General features: G+C 33.7%; 1 protein-coding gene across 1 annotated transcript; it reads right to left on the reverse strand.

Annotated features, from left to right (window-relative positions):
* Positions 1-2,222: 2,222 nt before the first annotated feature.
* On the reverse strand, positions 2,223-16,166 carry LOC128224408 (zinc finger MYND domain-containing protein 19-like). The gene is made up of 7 exons (XM_052934237.1): positions 16,010-16,166; positions 10,692-10,751; positions 9,904-10,010; positions 9,137-9,261; positions 6,878-7,027; positions 5,924-6,038; positions 2,223-5,295 (listed from the first exon to the last, which is right to left on the reverse strand). Exons 1-7 carry the CDS (start codon positions 16,058-16,060, stop codon positions 5,196-5,198), a joined length of 708 nt encoding a protein of 235 aa, XP_052790197.1. The 5' UTR covers positions 16,061-16,166; the 3' UTR covers positions 2,223-5,195.
* Between the last annotated feature and the right edge of the window lie 1,985 nt (positions 16,167-18,151).

Genomic DNA, 18,151 nt, shown 5'->3' on the forward strand with positions numbered 1-18,151 from the left:
CTTGTACATCATAATGGTGTTTTGGATATTTATTGTTCTTCAGCATCATTCCGCAGTCTGGTGTGCCAGTGACACTGCTTAAGAGACATACATCCTAGGGTCCATGATAAGTATTTTTTGCAAACAAAGTGGGTAGCTTGGAGCTGTTTCTGCTCCATGGATTTTGGGTGGGCCTGCTTGTACCAGGCAGTAGAGGCATGCTCTATGATTGGTAAGAATAAGGCTTTGTAGAAAGCTTTTTTGACTGACAGTGTGCATACCTTAATATTTCATCAAGGAATCACAGAGTCTGATTGGCCACTCACTTATGAGCTGACCTGTGATCATTTTGTATTTAGATCATCATTGCAGATGGATATTTTATTGACTTTGTAAATGTGAAACTCTACATGTATTACCAAATAAAAATATGTTTTATAAGTTAAAGCTTGCATCAATGCCAATGCATTTCATTTCAAAGCAAATTAAACTGTGACATAAGCTCTTATCTGACAAGCTTATGGACAGTTTTCTTCAGTCTGTTTTAAATATGTAGTAAAGAACTATTTTCCGTTCCTGTGTGATAAACAGTACTAATCTTTGACATAGCTTAGTGCAGGGATCAAGCCAGGGTTGCTAACTGCTTGATCATTGCTTCCCATCAAGGCGGTGAATAGACAAGTCAGGACTTAAATTCAACTGCAAGATGTGTCAAAGTACATAAAAAAATATTCATGATAATGTCTGAAATAGTTCTTTATTGTTAGCAAATTGATTGCAGCATACTGTCTATTACTAATTAGTAATTAATATAGAAGTTACGTTTAACATAAAAGTTACCCTCAAGAAAATTGTAACTTAGGTAACACATATACATTCTGTTAGGGACACGTTCACATTTAATGTTAACAAAAATTAGAGCTCCATTGCTAATAATAACTAAAACTTTTCCTAGAAAATGCTCAAGTTTGCGAAAGAACGATAGTAAAGCTATTGAAATTTGGAGTGATGTTAGACGTGGCATTAATTTAAAAAAAAATTAGCATAGCAGAAGAGCAGTTTGGAGCACTCAATGTCAGATATATACCAGAATTCTAACAGCTGATAATTTTAAACAGTCAGTTTGAGAATGAGGATTCATGTTCAATGCTGAGGAAAGGGTCTAAGATCACTTTTGAAATTGATTCCAAAATCATTTCAATTCATTTCAAGGTACTTCATACTGTTTATGAAGCACATGTCCGAGCAAAAACCAATCTTACACCTGTATAATCGTCTGAAGTAATAAGCTCGCAATCCTGATTTCAAGAGTATTCCTGTTTGATCCTTAGAACCCTTGTTGATATTGAAATGTCTGAACGGGCCAGTAAAATAAAGAACAAGATTTCATTTTTTTCGAAAGTTTAGGAGTCTTAGAAAATCCAAGATGGCTGCAAAAAAATATGAAAAACACTCTTGTTTTCCTTTAATGTTCTAATGAATTTCAATTATGTCAAAATGAGAATCTGTTTGTTCATAAAAGTAAGTAAAACAACTAAATTTCAACAGTTTAAAAACATTGTCGCCTACATTTAATTTGTGAATGTTAAATCATTGCCAAAGTCAGATTATTGCAGAAAATGGTTTGACATTAATCTTAAAGAAGACATTCGACCATGAGTGACTTGTAGCTGAATCACAAATACATCAAAAGTAGAAACACACTTATAAACATTTCATATTTTATTAAAATCAGAATACAAAGAACATTTTAATATGACAATAGAAGAACACTAAGTGGATAACACTGAACTATGAAAACAAATGTGAATTTAATTAATAGAAGAAACATCAATTGATTAAACAAAAAAAGCATGATAATTTCAAAATCTTTCTCAACATTCCAAGTCAGCAATTTTTATAATCTGATCGTTTACATAATGCTTTCAGAAACATAGGTGTAAAAAAATTCCACCTGGGGAAAAAGGGTTACACTATCAGGTCCATAGCCAAATTGTTTCTATACTTAAAGAATTTGTGTCAAGATTCACGAGTATAAAAGTCATTCATATAACCATAAATACAAATACATGTTTTGTATGGCCAAATAAAAAAGAACATGCCAAAAAAGTGAACAGAGATCTAGAAAAGATCATAATGAAAACTTAAGAGATTAGCACCAACACAATATAAAAAGTACATGGTTAAAAAAAAGAAAAAAAGAAAGACAATGTCCCTAATTGTACTTACTCAGTAACATAAAACTTACTACCCAGAATTCACTAAAATCCTTATTCTTTTGACTAATGGTTAACATAAAAGTCAGTCAGAATAAGAATTTGATCTTCATCCAAATACAAATGTCAATTCCCCCCAAAATGCATGATTATAATGAAACTGAGTCTGAGTCATTTTTAACGGCTTATCAGTCAAGTTGAATAAGAATCAGAATGCATTTTGTTTGCATTTAAAGCACTGATAGTTTAAATCCACACACTTATGATGATAATAATGATATACATATAGGGTTTTAGCCTGGTTTTACGAAGACAAAGTGCAGCAGAAAAGGGCACATTTTATATCCAACATTATGAATTTGACAGTACATGTCAGGCATTGTGTTTAATTAAACTAATATTAGGTATCAACTGCCAAACATGTAAAGTGTTTATGTAATTACAATCATATAATAAATTTCGCTCAAAATAAACATTTTTTTACAGTCTTAAGCATTTTTATGTACTTATAAAGGCAGGAGGGTGCCCATGCTGGTCTCCATGAGGGCAGGAGGGTGCTACCGAAGCAGGACAAGGTGTAGCACCCTTCCATAACTCTTTAGCTAAAACCTTATATGATAGGTCCAAAAATTATGTTTAAAAAAAGATCCAAATATATCCACTGGAAGTAATGTACACACTCAATTAAAATCCATTCATAAGTTCATATGCAGGCAATTTAACAACGAAGCTAAAACTATCTGTGTTAACTGGCAAAATATTAACAATGAATAATATTAATAAATTGTTATCCACACAAAAAGACTAGGGTTACCTACATGTACATGTAACTCGTTAGTATTTAATAAATTAACACAATACAAGGGTACATAAATTATAAATGACTAGTGTTAGAAACAACAAAATGCACGCATGTTAGTTTCACAGCAAGTTATACATATAAATTTCCTATCATCAACGTATCCCGCAAAGTTCATTTCATTATTATAATACCAGTAGCTTAAAAATCTTAATATTAAGTATAACTCAATGTAATAAAACAATAAAATATACATGTCTTAACATATATTCAATCAAATTACTAAAATAATTTGAATAATTCGGTATATATAAGGGATAAAAGAGCTCTGCATGTAGACAAAGTTCTATGTCAAAGTATGCGTAGAGGTGTAAACATGCAGACAAACAAAATTTGTCAAAAAAATTCTTTGCACAGTTCAAAATGTAACATGCTTTTGTAATTAACATTCTGGTATTTTGTACTTAAAACAATAACTATAAAGCAAAGACCATGGCACAAATTATATCTTATTGCGTAGATGCGAGTTTGATTCATCAGTAAATGCAACACTTAAAATAAAATTAAGAAATATGATGTATAAACAGGTGTTTATAAAATAACGCGTTGTCCTACATAAACATGTAAATAAATTTACCACTATAACCTTATGCAAGATATCATACCTTTGTAACAGTGTACATACAATAGAGATCTATTGAGCTTTGGAATGAAAATATTATGGAATGAACATAAAATGTATAACAAATGTGGTTTTAAGAACCAGATAAAATAGCTCAAAAAACTTTTAGAAATCCTATTCGATAATTACAGATTGTTTGATCTAAATGGCTGCTATTTTTGTGAATTATCATGCAGCAGAACCATGATGTAATCCCATCAACTCTTAATTCATTATACATTTGTTTGCCGAATTTAATGAAAATTAATATAATCAGTATCAAATTCTGATTCCCTTAAATTCTTTTTTGAGAAAGCAAGAGATACACTTTGACTGTGACTGTACGACATTAAAATAATCATCAACACGTTTTCCTTCATAAAGCTTTTGTTTTCTTGAATTGGGCTTTTCCCTACACAAGGTGGTATTTTGTTAATTTCATTCTACCTTTACAAAAGCACAAATTTGATAACTAAGCACATATTTATTAAGTAGTGAGGAATTCATTTCCAGCAAGGAGCAATTTCATTGGAATGAACTAAACCTGTAAACGGAATGTTCTCAGTTTGAAAAATGAACAATCTTATATGTATGTGTATAAAAACATAAAAAAATATGAAACTTCAAAATGGAAACAATAATAACTCCAAAACAAACAAGACAGAAATTGTCCTTATCATCAGGGAAGTACCCAGTACCCATACTCCAGTGCGCCTGAGCGTACACATTAGTTCTAAATATTCTTTCATGTCAGTCTTTCAAAATGTTCCTAAGGGCGCAGAGAGGACATGTGTCCGCTTTCACCCCGTATAACATTTTAAAACCAAACTTATGAAAGCACCTTCACATGTCGATGGTTCCCTCAAATATCACGGGCAAACAATTGATTCTTGCCAATTTATAAAAATCAAAATCAAACAATTTACTCTCAACTGATAAAAATAAAATATTGCTAAATTCTCTCATAATTTTTTAAACTATCTGTATAACAAAAAACTGCTACAAAATAGTGAACATGACTCAATCTATATCTGAGATTTCTGTAAAAATTCATTTAGAAATATGGTTTGAGACAAACAAGATACCTTAGTCTTGATAAACCCAAAAACATTTTGAATAGATTGCTCAATAAAACAGCGTTAAATAAGTCGACAGTAAATGCAAGTAAACGATAAAAGAAGTTAATTACAAGTAGTACAAGCATTATTAGAAATAATAAATGAGGGTGAATAGTTCATGAAATTAAAAAGGGGATGGGAGGGGGGGGGGGCTTTATAAATGATATGGATAGGTATGTAAGATGCCTTTAAATGGCAACTGTAAAACAAGGGGAGGTAATTACAATGACAAACTATAAAGCTAGAGTTAAGCACCCCTGAAGTACTCTCACATGTAAGTCAATGGAACGTAAACAAGTATGCTAAAACCAAGGGAGATAACATTGATGACCAATGGTGATGAATCTAGAGTGATGTGCTCCTTGTTGACCAAAGGAAGGTTATATTCATGACATATGATAGATGAAATTTGTGATTTGCCCCTATCTGTCTGGAATTTCTGTGAGGTCAGGACGGCGATTTTCACGACAATACTGTTTGTGTACAGACCAGTCTCTCTGCTGGCAGCTCAAACCACAATATCTGAAAAAAACACCAGTCAAAGATTACTGTAAAGTAAAGGAATTATCAGAAGCGGTATTACACAGATTCTTCAAATTTTATTTTTAATCTAAATGCGAAATTTCTGTGCAATGTATTAAGGACAAACTACTGAACACAGAAATGTGCATGTCTTATATTCTCCAAGATACCTCATTTGGACCCAAAGAATCATGGTGTGACACAGCGTGTAATATATTCAGCTTCAACAATTTTATTTAATGAAAGGTTTCACAACTACTGGCCCCTATTTCAATTTTAAGATCAGGAATTCCTCTTAAGCAAGCTGTATGAAATTTAATGTTGTCATTAAATCATACTGACAAAAGTCTGCATCAACTGTTTGTCTTACAGGGCATTAACGCATAGGGCATGTGTCTCTGTAATTATAAAGCTACACAGAACACGGTTCTTAATAAGTTTCGGTTGAACCATTTACCTACTCTAGTTAAAATTCACTTATTTTTCTAAACTTGAACTGGCCCAACTGCCATTCGAACCGTCCATTTTGGCCGGCAGCTGGTTCTTATTGAGAACACTACAGTAGTGTTCATAGTCCTCCTAACTGAATCATCTTACATGTTATCATACATAATTGTACTCTGTTTACCTGACAGACTGACACCTGCCACACATGCTGAACTCTCGCAGGTGTTTCTCCATGTTCGTACACGGTGGGTAGTGGCACTCATAGAATAGAACACTGCTCGTCTCTAGCACTGTGACTGCAGGGAAATGGAGATGGGGTTTAATATAGTAAATAAAATATTATTTTGAATCATTGTAACATTTGTCATATCTGACAGAATAAAAGTTTTTTTTAAGAAAATGAATTAAATTTAACCGTCACAAAATATGCCCATCTTAATTTTAGGACATCAAGTTTGGTGTTAAGTTGTTGAATGTTGAGCCAAATTTAGAGAGCAGACTCTGTAAATACACATTTTGCCAACTCAAGGGTCATAACTCTGGAGTGACTGAGATTACACATCTGGTTTTCGAACCTACTCATAAACATTCTGACCAAATTTGGTGATTATTGGACAAAAGCTTCTAAAGTTATTGATTGGACAAGACCGATTTAAGGTAGTTATTATTATTATTATAATTATTAATCAAGGATGATAATTCTTGAATGTCTCAGGCGATATGGCCAAGATATGTTCAAGATATTATGTTCATACACATTCTGACCAAATTTGATTGGACAAAGGCTTCTAAAGTTATTGATTGGTCAAGACTGATTTTAGGTGATTATTAAAATTAAAGGCTTCTAAAGGTATTGATTGAAACACATACTGGATGCCACCCGCCTCAGGTAAAACTTAATATGTCCTGATCAATTAACAGATGTATAAAAACTTAAAATGCTTATATGCTTAAGTTCTTTGAGAGATGGTGCACATAAACTTACAGTTCAACTATTGCAACAAGTACATGTAAATATAACCTGGGGCAAGCCAAAGTAGCTTCCTATAAGTCTTTCTGACCCTCTCTATCAAGCAATTAATGCTACAATCATATTCATGAAAAGGAATGGGAGCCAGAAAAAATAGTGCATTACCTTCCTCATTGACAGTATCCCCATCTCTATCAAGCAGTCTACTGCAGACTGGTTCATGAAAGTGTTGATAGACTGGATCCACATGAAGCTGCTGGACAGCCAACCAGTACAGACTTCCATCCTTGCCTAGCTTGCTGCACTGGTCCTCATCTATAGAATTTACAAAAAAAATTATGTTTATTTACCTTAGATAAACCATTGTGTGAGTTCAGTTTGTACTTCTGCAAGGCCAACTCGTAGTGACTTTTGTCTGTTCCTAGTAAACTGCAATTTCTTATCTGTAGTACAAGATAAATGGCAATTTCTTTGTTTTAGTTACTAGAACCCACTGACCTGATTCCCAGAAAGAGAAAAAAAATAATTTCAACTTGGTTACAAAATTCTTGCTTGAGAAGGCTGGAACTCCTTATTGGAGGTGGTTTATTGGTGATGCACACACAGCATGGCTACAGAATAACTTTTTCAGGGAATAAATCATTTTTCTTCGCTTTACACCTTGTTTATGGATTAGGTTAAATTTCTCCCTTAAGACTTCTAAATTCCTCCTTAATCTGTATGGGGGAAGCAGTGGGGTCAATTCATTATGCAGCCAATAGACTAGGCTACACCTTCCTAACTCAAACACCTTCTCCCCTCTTGCTCTTCTCTTTAAGTTTACGGAGTAATTCAGGATAAAAATAACAGTACGCTACCTGCACTTGTTCACTATATTCTTACAGGAAAATATAAAAACTGTGTTTTTTTCTTTCAATTTCCTTTTCTTGTATTCTTGCCATGTTTATTCAGCTGTAAGATAGCACATTATATGATTATAACTACATAAACAACTTAAACAAGATAACAAATCCTAGTTACAAGATAAATGACATATGAAATCCATGGTCTAACATGTAGTTACAATGATAAAGTTTCAGTCAGTATGATAAAATAAGATACCAAACCAATTTTTTTTTTCTAAATTAATCATTTTGCAAATCCAACAGTTTTATATACTTTGTCGCTGAAGAAATGGATAAAATGTTTTTTTTGTGCATTTTCGATTTTTCCTTGCACAAATAAACCATTGTCTGCTTTAAGAAAAACTTTGTACTTGCTTTATTAAAATTACTCTCTTACTACCAAATAAGACGTAGCGCAATAAATACATTTGTTTTAATTTACCCGAAAGGATGAATAAATATAAAAAACAATGGTTCTTATGTAGAATACCTTGTTTAAATTGAAAGAAAGATGTAGCAAACATGGTATTTCTATGATAGAGATGATACACATGTAGCTGATCACTGTGAATCTTTGAAGACCCACCAGTCATTCATTATTTGTGCACTCCCAGCTATTAGATACATGGTTACAATCTTGCTATAAGTAATTAATACTTTTCATAAATGCATTATTTAGTAAGTAGTTACACACTCAAAATATATGTTTGTAATACATGTTTAGAGATTGATTTTCAATAAAAGTGTCACTTTAAAAGTTCTTTTTTAACTTTGCAAATTCATGGTCAGATAACCATTTAATAAATTCTGTTACTTTCCATTTTATGTACAATTAATTAGCACACTTAGCAAATACAGACCAAATGTTGTGACTTTTGACCTTCGTAAATATCACCATTAATGTCAATGTTATTGTCACCATGACAATGTAGATACTAATTAATTATGAGTTTTGTGATACACAATAATTAATACACAAGCTGAAGAAGTATACCAGTAATCACTACATGTTCATTTGAATTATAAACATGCATATGAAACTAAACCCAGACTTAATATAATTTTCAGGTCATGGCCTGACCTTTCAGGGGGGAAATCCATGTGATTGAAGAAAAGAAAACATATTTTGAATAATAGCTACATTTACTTTGACGAAACTAGCACTTTTGTTTGACTAAAATAAGGATTGACTGGTATATGTATATGTAAACATTTGGTCAGTGAATGTTAAATTCAGGATTATTTGTGCTCTACCTGAATGTTTTCAAACACTGATGAACTGCAATGTTTACATTAGCATACAATGCAATTTATATGATATGCCTTCTTCTCATATAGTGTGAATATTACAACCAACATTTGGTATACAACCAAGGGAGGTTATACAGTGGAGGATTATGTAATCAGCACAAAATTATTGAGACTGTTTTCGATAGTGATATTGTTAAGTACTATGTATTACCATTATATATTTATAAGCTATTGATTTAATATTGAAACAGTATTAAAACACAAACACTACAATTGGTCAAGAACATACCTGAATGTGGTACAGATGTGCAGGATTCCGGCACGAGCACAAGGTTATCCAGTCGGTTGTCGACGGTGATGTTGTTCCGATGTATTACTTTCCAACCCACAGCCACACCACCATTGTGTCTTTCCCTGCAGGAAATTAATTACCGTAATTCACCTATGCACAAATATAGATTGCCAGGTCATTACATGATAACTGACACGTTTTGTTCTGCATCCACAGTCCTACATTCACAGTTTTTTTTGAGGACCAATTATTTTTAACACATGCATCAGTGGGATGCATTTTTAAAAGTAGTGCATACACTTAAACATGCATTGGATTATTGCGTATTTTCCTCAATGCCAATAAAACATGCGAATATAAGGAAAGCATTTGAAATTATCTGAAAATGAATCACTATATAAATTCTATGCTGAATTTATTAATCATTTAAATCAATTGTACCTCAGTGAAATGTACAGAAACAAACATTGTTTGAAGATGCTGCAATCAACTACGGGTACTCTCAGTTAAACTTTTAAGAATTATTCAAATTTGTCTACAATTAAGTCAAACAAGGGCATTAATTTCTATTTCATTCAATGAACAGTAATATTACCATACTAGCAAACAACACATTTCATTAACATTAGTAAACACAAACACATATCATAATCACACTCCAATTCTAGTCTCTGAAACTGTGCCGACAATCTTTTTCACAGAGATAATTCTTGTTAAACAAAAGTACAGCGCACATAACGCTGAACACTGAAACATGTCCCTACCAGATGAGATAATGCAGGTACTGTCCATGGTTAAGGCCGGATTTTACACTGTACGTGTATGCAAACACTCGGGCTCCCGTCCCATCCTGGTCAATCTCGGTACGAGCCTGAAACATGGAGCATTACATGTGAAACATGTTGTTGGGGTATAGGGGGTCAGGGCGAAAAGAAAAACCACAATACAATGTTTGGTACAGGTTGGCTAAAAGCAGGTTATTATAAGTACCAGTTCTGGAGCTTAGATATATTGTGCGACATCATCTATCCCCTCCAAACGGCTATAATCATTAGCCTTTGTAATTTATATGCTTTAAACATTAACATGTCACTTTCATTCAATTATCTCATTGAAATATTTGGAGAATGCAGGATTTTTTGGGTGAAATTCTAAATGAAGTTCCTATGTCTTTGCTCAGGTCGTTATTATAAATTATCTATGAACTCAATGGTAACAGCAAGGTTTCCATAAAGAATTTGAAACTGGAAGTATGAACTTCACAGAAATGTGGAAGTTTAAGTCTCTCCAATACAGTATTTTTTATCAACCATTTTTCAACTAGTATGTTAAAAATAAAATAATTTGCAATTATAACAATTACTTAGCAAATTCACAGATTTATATTATAATACTTAATTTTATTTCAAGACTGATTGAAATAGTGACACCAGGCTTGAATTTCCAAGCTTTCAACTACCGAAGTTTTCTTCCAAATGATTTTTTTGTATCATCTGTAACGATTTGGGCAAAGATTTTACTGGTGTAATGACGGTAATAATCGTACACTTACCTCAAATGCATGGCTATCAACAAGGCTTATGTCCCTTTCATCCAGAAGAGCATATTTCGTCTGAAAAATTAAATCGCATGAAAATTAAAATAAAAAGCTATGGTTATACATTTTTTCTACACTTTTATCTCCCTATAACAGGGCTGCATCTTTCAAAATTGGATTACCTGTGAATACCACCATAGCGTCATCCCTAAAGGCCCGTCTCCAGGTTTAAAGCTGCACTCCCACAGATACCGGGTATACCATTTTTACATCTTTTTTATATTTTTGTCTTGGAAAGAGCAAATGATATAGGATTGACTACAAAAATCAGATCGTAGATTTTCATATTTCCGTTTGAAAACTAATGTTTTATGGCTTAAACAGTTACTAACGGTTTAAGAAAAATGCACAAAACATTAATTTTTTAACTTAAATATAAAAATCTGTGATTTAATTTTTTGTCAGCAGTCTTATATATCTGGTTTCCATGGATTTTCGCAAAAATTTGCTTGTTCCAAGACAGAAAATAAAAAAGTTGCCAAGACGTTGATCTACCTGTATGAGCTCTGGTCACCTGACAGAGTGATGCTGACCCTTCAGCATTGGCATCAGAAATTACCTTAACCTTTTAGCTCTTACAACAAACTTTTTAATTGACAATTCTTGCAAGATTCTTTTTATCACATGACACATTGGACGCCAAAAATGGAGATTTGGTAAAAAGTATGATGCTTTAATTTGTAGTTGATTTAATTTGTGATGATATATATTATGTCATAGAACTTAAAAGTCATAAAGAGGTGTCATGCACCACGGTGACTGCATAAGCATTTCTTTAAATCAATTATGTAAATAATAGATAATTATTTAATAATTACACATTAATTTCCCAAAAAAACAATAGAAATCAAGATTTTATTTCTGGAAAGCTGACTAAAATGTCAGTCATTATTCATAGTCATAGCAATTTCCAAATTGACAAAAATTGCCATCAGACTAGTACTGTCCTCATTAAAAATGTCAAATACTTGTCGTTTTGCTTGTTCAACAAATATCTGTACCTTATATGACTTGTCCTTGTTGTAACTGGTGAAAAAACATTCTTTAACCAGACTAACATCACCATGACAGCTGAACAGATTGCATTTATTGTTTAAACCCAAATGAAATGATGGAAATCTCTTTGAATACAGGTTGTACTGCAAACATGATGTGTTATATTTGATATGCTTCATTTTTGTTGCAATTTTGAAATACACTCTTTTAAATATAAATTGAAATATTTTTTTTGGTTTATATCTTTATGATAACACATTCTTAACTAAATGTATAAGCAAGCTAAAGCTCATATTTTGATTGCATTGTTAAGTTTATTCACCAAGAGAAAATATTGACAAAGCTCCAGTTTGATAACCTTACAGGACGCTAATTGTTTATTTTGAGAACATATTATGCGGCATATATTGACTTTAGAAGAGTAATGGAGCAGTGAAAGCTCTTTGTGCAAAGTCTCGATGTTTAATCGACTTTCTAAACAGATATTGATCACATTTGAGGTTAGACTTCCACTCCGGCTTTTGTTTTATCTTTGAACATTTGTCCAGGCACAGAGATACATGCTCAATTCTTGTATTAACATGAACAGTTAGTTTGGACTTTGTTTTAAGTGAATATCATTGTTAAGCATTTTACACCTAGCACCACTTAACATATGTGGAAATTCTATTCTGTAATATCTGATTCAGGTGGTCCTGTAATATCTGATTCAGGTAAAACTAATGTAATGGGTAGAAGTAGAATATCTGATTCAGATATTGTAGCTGCTAGTAAGCAAATGGAATTATATTGAGTATTACACTTAATAAAAATAAAAAAAAAGCAAGGAAGGCCAGAATAAAAAATAATTTCTTTAACAATACCTGGACAGCATTTTGAGGGATGGGTTTTTTTACTTCCTTACCCCTTAAATTGGTAATGATAACAAAATAATCATGCCACCCCAGAGGATAAAAAACTGTCAGTTGTGAGACGGCTGGGTAAAGCCAAACAACCTTTTTATAATTATGGCCTAGTTTTGTAGCTCTAAGTGCAATACATACAGGTGACCATCCAGCTGGGTCTTCTCTGTTTGATACTTCACGTTCTGAGAATCTGTATTCTGTATATACACATATCATGTTAATAAACAATTTATACTAACTCAATAATCTTAGATTCTGATGCCTTCAATGTAGTTTTTTCTCTTCCAAAAATATTATGACCATCAAATCTGTTGAACCACTTCAAAGGCTTGGCTTGTTAAGCTATTAACCTAAACCAAACTGTAGCAGTAAAGACTAGGAACGGGACAAAATAATAAAAACCATTAGCTGTGGGTTCAAACTTTCTTTAATCAATATGTCAAAGCTAAATAAAAGTGATTTTATAGGCACTGTCTTTTACTGTTATTTAGGTTTTAAGTGAAATCCATATATTATACTTTATAACCAAGCATTATTATTAGCTAAAGACTTGTTGCTCTTAATACAATAAGAAATTTTTATTTGTATTAAGAGCAACATTAAATAAATACATATTGAATGTATACTGTATCTTGTAAATGACTAGTCTAAATTGTATACAAACAGTTCATTGTGGCAGCTGTTGACTGACTTGTGTATTTAGTATTACACATGTATAATATGGACATGAAAATGGAACAGCTGATCAGAATGTGAGGTCTATTGAATCTGAGTCATTTATTACAAAAACAAGCTTCAGCTTCATCCCAACCTGTCACCACATTATTGACCCAGTGCCCCTGACTGTGAAAAACTGATCAACAAAACCAGACACAAAGTGCTGGAAAATTCTGTCAATGAGAACAAACTGTTACATTTGCACGGCTGGTCATACAGCCTGCCAGCTGTCACTCCACTGCGATTTCACAAACACCACACCATACAACCCCACCAGATCAATACTGTATAGTAAACACCCAATACTCCAATATAGGAATTACAACACTCAGAGTAATACTGTCATTAAATGCTATGGACTTCATTGGCTGGTATCAGATTTATCAGTCTTCATATCTCTCCATAGTTATCTTTACAGTTTAGTCCTTTGTTTGCTCAATGACTGTGAAACACACTTTATAGCCGGTTGATAGCTGCCTTGTTTCTTATCTGATTGATTATTTATTCAATTTTACAGGTTTTATGTTGCAGTGTCTACATAACTTGTGAATACTGATTCAATTAACACTGTTGGTGCTTGCACAGCAAAAATACTCACTGGAAAGTTATACATAGTTGACTTTTAAAGCTGCACTTTCAGAGACTGACCAATTTTAAAACTTTTTCATTTTTTGTCTCAAAATCAGCTGATTTCAATTCAGTCATATAGGATAACACACAATAGAACAGATCTCAATCCCTTAGAAAACTGCTGAAATTTTCCTTGCATACGTAATGCTTTTAGCCATAAAACATCAATTTTCAAGCATAAACATTAAAAACTGTGATCTCATCTTTTATCAGCAGTCCTTTATCGCTGGTTTTCTGATATCAGACCACGCAAAATTTGGCTCATTCCAAGACGAAAAAAATTAAAAATATTCAAAACAGTCAAGCTGTGAGTGTGCAGCTTTAAATCAATACTTAACACTGATTTAACAATTTTGGATATGAATTTGTTATTTTGATGACCTTACTTCCTGAAACTCTTGAATTAAATATTACATCCTGTTTATTATTCATTTCCATGTCCCACTTGTATTTTGATGTTTGACAGTGTATCACACTGTAATCGGTATTGTTATCATTATAACAACATTAAAAAACAGCACTTGTAATAAAATATTTCCACTTTTCTATTAAATTGATTATTATAAACTTTTTTATATTTAGCTGAAGGACAAAAATCAAATTTTATGGTTTAGTAATGCACCAGTCAATTGTAACCACGACCTACCCAGGTCCAGGGAATAGCAAGTACTTTGACTTTCGGCCCTGCCAAGCCCGGGTAAAATCCCTGCCCTGCGGTGACGAACTGATGGTAAAATCCCCGCCAAATGCCCCCACATCCCAGGAACCCTAGTGAGGCCCATTTTCTGGTATATTTGGCGTGAAGACAAAACCACCGCATTCACCCGGCACTGCGGGGCCACATGAAAGGTATAAACACGGCCCATTTCCCCGGCTATCCCCGGACCTTTGGGGGCCGTGGTTACAATTGACTGGTGCATAACTAAGAAACTATCATCAGACATAAAATACCGTCCCCTACCCTGTATTTGACCGATTGTTCAGAACTTTGTAACTTTAAGCTAACTTTCAAATCATTACTGCTCTGGAAGTTTAATGGAAACACTTGTGATCAGATGTTTTTCTAGAAAGATTTGAGACAGCTGTTTCAATTAAAACATGTGAGCACATCTTCAAATAGTTCATGTTTAAACAATGATGTCAATAATCACATTGTTTATTTCAACAAAGTTATACAATATCATAAATATTTTTAACATTTTAAAATGTGCGCTCCATTTTTTCACCTGTTTTGTACATACATGACACACGAACGAAACTGTACATCATTCCAAACAAAGAGGGGTTGGTGGCCCCTTGGGGGTTACCCAATACATAGCACAGTTGTCCCAGTGTAGAACAACAGGTAGTACTTACCTGGTACCAATGTACTGATATGTTTTAAAATCATTTTTAAATTAACATAATTAATTTGAATGACATCCTAAATTGATTCTGAAACTGTAATGACCGATAACATTCTGTGCAACAAAAGTCCAAGTAATTGAAAAATGAAAGGATTTACGGAAGGATTTTACAAAATTTGATATGACTTGGAACCAATATAAATGTGCTCCCAGGTATGGCTACTCTTCCAAATAGTTCAGTACAATCACAAAATTATGTCTAACTTTGAAAATGTACCTGCAGCAGCAACAGCAATACCTTACTACAGATTAATTAAAATAAATGCAATGCATATTGTGTACCCAAAGTTTCTATTTCCTCATTCTAAGGATTCTTCTTAACACAAAAAAAAAAAATAAATAAATATTGCACAGTACACTTTTAATAAAAAATAAAAAAATATAGTTTTCAAAAACAACACAACACCTTCTGGACATTCATGAATGCATATTTTTAACATTTTAATTTTATCATATCGAAAATATTTTGTTTAGCAGTTTGCAAAACAATAAAAAAAAATCACAATGTTTGAATATATAATGAACTGAACGCATGTACATTGACTTAATCAGTAATGGCTTCCAATACACAAATCAATAGATGAAAGTGACAGTCGCGATTTCAGATGAATTTTGGTACCTTTCCAGCGGCCCTGCCAAGTCTGATAATTCCTAGCTTAAATCCGGCCATGGGTTGTCAACTCTGCCAGCATAGCACTGAAATTTGGCCCCCAAACCCTTCCAAAATAGCGACAACACAACAAACACAATGAACCTCCCTGCTTTGTTATCTTCAACACGTGCTAATGCAGCCGGAACGGAGCCAATCGAAATCGCCTCCGTGAAAGGTCAAAGGACATATTTACATTTTACGGTTCAATTAATTCAAATAGACGAATTATTTCGTCGTCCCCGTCCTCTCCCGTTGTCCTCATGATAATGATAATGATGATGATGATGATGATGATGATGATGATGATGATGATCATCATCATCATCACCATCATCATCATCATCATCATCATCATCATCATTCACCGCCGCCGCCACCACCACCAAACCATGATAAAGATCATGATCGTGATCATGATCATCATCATCATGATGATGATGATCATCATCATCATCATCATCATCATCATCATCATCATCATCTTTCTGTTAGGAAAGGTTTTGACAGGCCCGGTAAAACAGCATTCCCCTGATAAATAGACTTTTCAAGCCAGATTAAAAAAGAAAATGTTGTTCGTGGAACATCTCGGACCCTGGGATACTGCTGCCCCCGAATTGGGATTTATACAACAAAATGTGCAGGCAGTTTGTCTAATTTCCCTCGCTGTGCCCGGAGCGGCGCACCCATAAATCTTTGATAACTAAAGCTATTTTTCATACTCATTTATCATAATTTTATATGCAACATTACATCGATAACTTAAAGTAAAAGGAGTATATTAAAACACCGGAAATTATCATTTATGTGTCGGTTTTCTAGCTGTTCCGTTAGCGCCATATATAACGCCTACATAGTCTTTGTACACATTCATCTTTGACCAAGAATAATAATTCATGTCTGTGGATGCTTCCCGTGCACGGGCCTTTGTCGTTTTCCACGTGCTCGAAGCAGTCGGTTGTGATAAGCGCATGACGTCACATCTCTCATCTCGCACTGTTTCAGACTTCCGGGCTGAGCCTGCCGATGGCTGTGGGGCCCTGCCGGCTGTACGGCGTGGTGACCGTGGATCTTGCATCTCTGAGGAGTCGGCCACTTCCGTGATTATGGCGGAATTACAACGGGATTTGAGCGCTTTGGGTTCCCGCCAACTTCCGAACCGCATTCCGGAATGCTTGGCCGACACACACTTCTAAAAAGTACACGAAATTGAAATGTTAGAAAAATATAAGCCTAAAATCGAGGAAGCGCAGGCATGGTTCTCACCTCCTCACATGTTGCCGTTCATAAGACTTTGACATAAAATGTAAATTTTGCCTTTAGATGTATTACACAGGGCGGGACTCCTACTTTTTTAACTTACTTTTCAACAACAACGATAATCGTTTATCAAACCATCATGGTAATATTCACCGATAAAGCACGGAAAAAGAAAATATACATTCATTCTAGAAAAGGCATGCTTTGGAAGTGAAGGCATTATATACACAGCGTATGAAAATGACGTCACATAACACCCAGCTGAACAGGATGACGCCATATAATGCTACCGCGTGCATTTGTTGTCCTGACCAGTTCAAAATGTACTATGATTATACAATCATTTTCTTAATAGCTAGGAAATATGCTGTCATAAATAATGATGGAATTATAATTTTCAAAAAAACAACAAAATAATAACTAAAAGTTTTTTTCATAAGCCTGGGGGCTATGTTTACCTTTTTGGTAATTGACAGGGGGATGGCGCGGCAAAGCATGCACCCTTCCATGTTCGGCTATTATCAGTCGAAGAAGTAATTCGTAAAAAAATAAATAATAGTATTAATTCATTGTAGTGTTTTAACGTGTATTTTGTATATTTAAGTTTAAAATGATGGCCATTGAAGTGAATTATTGCATAAATAATTAAGATCCCAAGAGGGAAGACATTAAGTTTAACTGCTAAATTGAAAGTACTAAATTGAAAGTACTAAATTGAAAGTACTATGCGATCTACTTGGTGCGTAGTTAATATGTAGAGTTCTGACATTGTAAACCGTCCATATACAGTTTCGAATGACACTGTCCCTGAGTGAGTGTGTTTATATTTTATAACCATCGTGTCTTGCTTCC

Source organism: Mya arenaria, chromosome 17 (genome assembly GCF_026914265.1).
Source record: "Mya arenaria isolate MELC-2E11 chromosome 17, ASM2691426v1".
NCBI classification, from domain to species: Eukaryota; Metazoa; Mollusca; class Bivalvia; order Myida; family Myidae; genus Mya; species Mya arenaria.

Excerpts from the sequence above, each read along its gene's own strand:
- LOC128224408 (XM_052934237.1), bottom strand. The coding sequence starts at position 16,060 with ATGGCCGGATTTAAGCTAGGAATTATCAGACTTGGCAGGGCCGCTGGA. Across the intron at positions 10,752-16,009 it reads TTGGCAGGGCCGCTGGAAAG|ACGAAATATGCTCTTCTGGA; the intron begins GTACCAAAATTC and ends TTAATTTTTCAG. Across the intron at positions 6,039-6,877 it reads GGATACTGTCAATGAGGAAG|TCACAGTGCTAGAGACGAGC; the intron begins GTAATGCACTAT and ends ATTTCCCTGCAG.